General features: G+C 39.2%; 2 protein-coding genes across 2 annotated transcripts in view; one reads left to right on the plus strand and one right to left on the minus strand.

The window, feature by feature from the left end:
- ANGPTL7 (angiopoietin-like 7) overlaps window positions 1–1,991 on the plus strand; it is a 4,674-nt gene extending 2,683 nt beyond the window's left edge. Inside the window, exons 4-5 of the mRNA XM_010194325.1 lie at window positions 793–991; window positions 1,822–1,991. Of these exons, the coding sequence (XP_010192627.1) occupies window positions 793–991; window positions 1,822–1,991 (369 nt within the window). The remainder of the gene's footprint in view (window positions 1–792; window positions 992–1,821) is intronic.
- MTOR (mechanistic target of rapamycin (serine/threonine kinase)) overlaps window positions 1–5,872 on the minus strand; it is a 63,701-nt gene that overhangs the window by 41,311 nt on the left and 16,518 nt on the right. Inside the window, exons 25-27 of the mRNA XM_010194326.1 lie at window positions 5,489–5,631; window positions 4,328–4,490; window positions 4,040–4,185 (exon numbers count right to left, since the gene is read on the minus strand). Of these exons, the coding sequence (XP_010192628.1) occupies window positions 4,040–4,185; window positions 4,328–4,490; window positions 5,489–5,631 (452 nt within the window). The remainder of the gene's footprint in view (window positions 1–4,039; window positions 4,186–4,327; window positions 4,491–5,488; window positions 5,632–5,872) is intronic.

The raw sequence follows: 5,872 nt of genomic DNA on the forward strand, positions 1-5,872 counted from the left end.
TCGTACAAAGTGATTCTCTAGTAGCAGACAATATCTCTTATCTCTATCTAAGGCCCAAAGAAATTTGCATGCTTTAATTACACGAAAATTACATGAGAAAGAGCTACGATGGACCTAGTGATACATTCAAGGACAAGACATAATTAAGTTTTCCAGCATGCAAAGTCAGTAGGACCACCTTCTGTCTGTGCACAGGTTGTGCCTTAGGGAATGTGTGGGGCCCTAGGGGATCCCACAGAACCCACTGCAGAGAGATCAAACCCCTGACCACCACAGATTTAAAGATTCACAGAGATGTCCCATGAAGTTTTAAAGACTCAGTCTTCTCCTTTTGCAGCACTTCTTTCCAGCTGGTATACAAAAGAGTTTGCATTGTATTACCTTGAAACAATTTCTACAGTCTACTAAAAGCTTGGGTTTATCTTAGACTAGTTTATAGTTGGTACAATAGCTTTAAGGAATGGAATTTGTATAATGGAAACAGTGAGCTGAAAGGCTTTGTACCTAAATGTCAGTCTTTTGGAGAGGAAAAAAAAAACACCTGACTTGAGACAGCACACTATACATATATTGTTTAACACCAGTGCAGATAAGACCTGGAAATATGATGCTTTGCTTTGCAAAGTTTCTTTGCCTTAACAGATAAATTTCTGCAGTCAGACAGAAAAAAACAACTTGTGAAAAATCTAGGTCTGAGAAAAGATAAGCAACACACACTGTATATAGCCATAGACTGCAGAGTCTTTTTGTAACTATTCTAATAGGACCTATTTCTTCATTGCTCTGTGGCAGGACTGGGAAGGTAACATACGCTATGCACAATATAACCAATTCACCCTGAGCAATGAAATAAACAGCTATCGTCTGTTTGTGGGGAACTACAGCGGCAACACGGAGCGCGATTCCCTAAGGTACCACAACAACACAGCCTTCAGCACGAAGGACAAGGACAATGACAAGTGTGTGGACGACTGTGCCCAGTTCCGTAAAGGTAAAAACCACATAAATGCTCTTCTGTCCCAAGACGTACAGACATCAGTACTCTTTAAATAATTTAGCGTACGCTCTCACCTACATTATCCAGCCCATTATACACATCTGCTAATGTGCCAGACTATCTCAGGTGTTGATGCAATAAAGGAAGTGATAAAGGAAGTTATTCCTACATATCTAGAAGGTTTTTATTCTTTTTTATTATATTTTTGAGGTTTCCAGTATTAGGGACTTGCAATTATTCTCCTATGTAATTGCCTACATGTACCTCAAGGTTCAACCTGAATTCTAATCTTTATTCCTATTCTATTAAAAGCCTCTAATGAGGTTACTCTCTTCATTCAATTTATTATCTTTATGAGGTCTGACACAAAGATAATTGTCTTCACCATGTCTTGCCCTTTATTTTTAATTGTCCCATTGTGCCCCCACACAGCATGCAAATAAAATCGTTGCTAATAAAAATAATGCCGCTTACTTGCAGAGTCCAGAAACCTTTTAAACTCCTTAAAATGCCCAGATTAAAAATTCAAATCCATTTCCTACACAAACTCTCAAGAGTTATAGACAGAAACATGTCAAGGAAATATTTTAAGCAGAATGAGCAACTAAATTAAAAGCTACTGGACTAACTTGATTAGGTAACTGTAAAGCCTTCAAGTATTTAGTATCTATGTTAAGTTTTGAATTTACCTACAATTCCAGGTATTAGGGCTGCATTTTGGGCACTCTCCTCAGGAAAGAGCAGAAATTCTTATTACTAATACAAGACATACATGTTTTAAGTAAGTGGCTCACCAGGAATGTATTAACTTGTTTTCTGAAAAGGTGGATATTGGTACAACTGCTGCACAGACTCCAATCTGAACGGGGTTTACTACCGCAAAGGAGAACACACCAAGAACATGGACGGCATCACCTGGTATGGATGGCACGGATCAACCTATTCACTGAAGAGAGTTGAGATGAAGATCCGGCCAGAGGATTTCAAACCATAGAGGGAACCAAATATCTGATTGTACAGCTAAACGATGCCACTGCATTGCAGGTGGGCCACGGACAGCTCAAAAATCAGCCAAATAATTGTTAATTTCATCTAATACGTGCAACAGCTACATACAGGCTACGTACACACACAAACACTAAGGCACACTAAGCACCAGCCACAGTCACTAGTGTTATCAGGGCTCAAACTTATTTCCTCCTCTTAAGGCTCTTTCCAAAGGGAAAAATCACTGTGTTAGAATAGCTAGAACAGAATGCACTTACAGCACCTTCAGAAAACCTACTGGTGTGTTTCCACAGCACTGTGACTAGTGGGTTGCCTTAGTAATAACCAGCTAGGCAGGGACTAAAAAAAGAAAACCCCCTTTTTGCCTCTCCTTCAGCATCTAGAGTAAGCATAGTAACTTCTTCCAAGAGGGAGTCAATTCACAGAAATGACATACCAAACCAGAGGAATCATTCAGAAGAGTCCCTGATGCACCTTTCTTTAATGGCTTACATTCTCACAGAGAAAAAAAATAAAGCTTAAAAATTGTGGATTACTTAGTATTGCCCAGATTCTCTCCTGAAGTTTTACTGCCATCTGCTGCTGCTGCCTCAAAGAAGTCCTCACAGAGAGCTGCACCCAGCAGATATCCCCGGAGGAAGGATAAGTCCTATATGCTCTGCGATGCTTATTCCCATCCAGAGATCACACTTAAAGGTTGATAAACTAGAAAGCAACTTTCTGGGCTGACACCAAGTTATGTTCAGGTTAGAATGTAAGCGTGCTACATGTCAGTGAGACTAAGACACAACAGCAGGTTAGCAAAAAAAAATCCAGATCCCGCTAAAAACCTTAACTCCAACACCTAAAAACACTGTATCCATGAGCAAAACACGAGTACATACCAGAGAACACACAAGTGCCAAAAGCTTTCAACTGTAAGGGAATGTTTGCTGTTGAATATGTTGGAAGAGACACTTATAGTTAATATATCTATTTTTATTCACCTTAAAGAGAGTCTGAATTAATTTAAATTGTTGAGTCTTGTGTGAAATGGGAGATAAAGGTGCCCCGGGAATTGCCTTATATATGTTTGATTATTCATACCGTAAATTTCAACTGTGTGGAACTATAGTTGGAACAATTTTAACTGTGGTCTATAAAATGGATTTTTAAAGGTTTCTAAACTTTTTAATTTCTAATAAATTGTCTTTCATTTTTAATCCTGCTTTACTTCAAGTCTTTGCTCCTTAACTTAATTTGATACACTAAGAAACAACTGCTCAAGTGATTGAGGCCAGGAAAGGGAATACACAGAAATCCACATTTTCCTCAGAAAAACAGAGGACAAAGGATGAAAGATTAAGAGGCAAAAAACCAAACCAAACCAAACCAACCAAACAAAAAACCACAATCCAAAACAAAACAGAAAAGCACAACTCCAAGGCAATAGGAGGGCTGAAAAATTCACTGCATACAGACAAAGCTAAGTTTTCACTCAACCAAAATCAATTTGTCAACCTCAAATGGTAGAGTTAACATTTTAAAACATGTAGTTTGGTACCAAATTCTGTGCAGATATTTCAGGCTAACATCTTACTTGTTGTCAAAGCTCAGGAAACAATACACTCTTCTATAATATCTTCTATTTGATATATGAAGAGTGACACCTAAGCTACATGAGCAGAATCCGATGAGAAATTTTAATTAAGAACTTTAGCTTTCCTGGCTTATTTATATTTAGGTATAGAAATCTCTCTCCTCTAACTTACAGGCATTCCATGAGATCCCATGTGCAACTTGAAGGGTGAGAGGTGGAAATCAGAAGACTCCACATTTTCCTGCAGCTCCACACAGCTTCTATCATAATTTTAACTGCATAATAGAAGGGCAGAACTCAGCAGCTAGGAGTCTACATCTGCAAGCTAGTTAGTGAGCCTACAACAAGGTCTTGTGGCAGAGAGTGAAATCCTAAGAATAGTCGAGATTGGCCCTAATGGTATCCTAAATTAGGTACTGATGCAAGAGCAGACTTCTCATCAGTTGTGGTCCTACCTGATGAGAGACTCCAGAATGGCTGGGGTGGGACCCTTTTGAAATTCCAGCTCCTTGTAGTGAAGGGCCTTGGCATATGCTCGACATTTTGCAGCTCTCTCTCCCAGGAGGACAATGCCATTATCATCTCTCAAAGGCAGTGGACCCTAGGTAGAAGCACATATATAAAAAGCAGGATGAGTACAAAAAAAAGAAGGAAGTATACATGAACTCTTCACACCCTTTCCGCAGACTAGACACCAGCCAGCTAGCCAGCATTACAAAAGAGTTACCTAACAGCATCTCTACCTTGTCACTGTGTTCCATGAATTCTGCCAAGTTCAGCAGTGTCTGAGTGACTTCTGCAATGTCCTGAGAAGTCAGGGCCAACTCAATGCTTCGGATCAGCTCATCCTGCTGGTCTTCATTCAGTTCAGACCAGCATGAAACAAAAGCAGCATTGAAGAGATCTCTGAGGAGGAAAACAAATGAGAATGAGAGGTGGGGATTCACTATTCTTGTAGAAGTCTGACAAGTGGACTTGCCTTCTTACTCAGAGAAGGCAAGCTAAAAAAAGCATTTATATGTCTAACTGCAAGAAATGGTGATTATCTTTTATAAAACTAACTTCTGTACCAAATAGTGAAACTCGCATTTAAAAAAATTAAATAATAGGATGAGATACTACAACGGTAGAAATCTTGTCCTATCACAGGCTAGCAAGTATTTTAGGTTAGAACAAACTCTTCACAGCCGCAAGGATGCACTTCTCTTCTGCTATGAAGAACCAGGCATAGTTTGTCTCAGATCACAAGTGAATGTAGTGAAAAAGATGATTGTACATTTGTCTGGACACATACACTGCAACACTTGTGTTTTCTGTGCTCACTAAAGGACTTCAGTAGCTGGAGTTTACATTAGTGGCAAAGCTTGAGAAGGAGGAAATCATGCTGTTTGCTCTTCTACTTCAAAAATTATAAAACTCACATTACTACAAAATTAAACCAGGAATGAACACTTTTCTAACAGCAGATTCACATGCACCAAGATGACAAGTGTACAGCATCAGGAAGAGTTAAACTAGCAACCGCTTACAGAAACTCAAAGTTTTTCCAGACAAACTGGATGCAAAAGAAAAAGGACTTCAGCTTATTTCACTCAGAGGCATTTTTATTCACCCACAGTAGATCCTTGAAACTAACTCTGCTGTTTTTCCAGCTTCACTTTTATGTGCCTTATGTTATTCTTAGACTAATATACAGTATTCCACTGAAAGATTTTCTGTGCACATCATGGAGAAGCCAGCTGGGAATGTGGAAATGAAATCAAGTTGCCTGCTATTTTATTTGTCCCAAAGCAGGAACTATCTCTATTTATGGAACCTAAGAGTTTTAAGTAACTTTTTTTCCTTACAATATCTGGCTTGCATCTGCAATTTCAAGTGATCTGAGAAAACCAGAATTACTCTACCGAGCCATGGGATTATATGCCTGAGCCAGGGCCCAGCATGAGCGCAAGGACGGTGAGGATGAATCTTTCAGCAGCTCCAAACTCAGTCTTCTTAACCATTCCAACCAGTCATCTTTGGAAACTCTTCTTGCTGCTCCCCAGGCCTGCAGTACAAAGCAAGACAATTCAAATGTAACACAATCCAAAAGCAGAAGAAATCCATCAACAGGAAGCACCACTTCTTTACAGCTCCAAGCCACATTGCTGAAATTCCCTTTTCAATTTCCTGAAATCCACTACCTTTACCAGATAATTTGCAGTACTTAAGTCTCATTTCTAAGAAATCTTCCCTAAACGTGTTCCTGTCATGACACGCCAAGTACTTAACATGAATAATTCTTTCCC

This window comes from Mesitornis unicolor, unplaced genomic scaffold (genome assembly GCF_000695765.1).
Source record: "Mesitornis unicolor isolate BGI_N332 unplaced genomic scaffold, ASM69576v1 scaffold10041, whole genome shotgun sequence".
NCBI lineage: Eukaryota > Metazoa > Chordata > Aves > Mesitornithiformes > Mesitornithidae > Mesitornis > Mesitornis unicolor.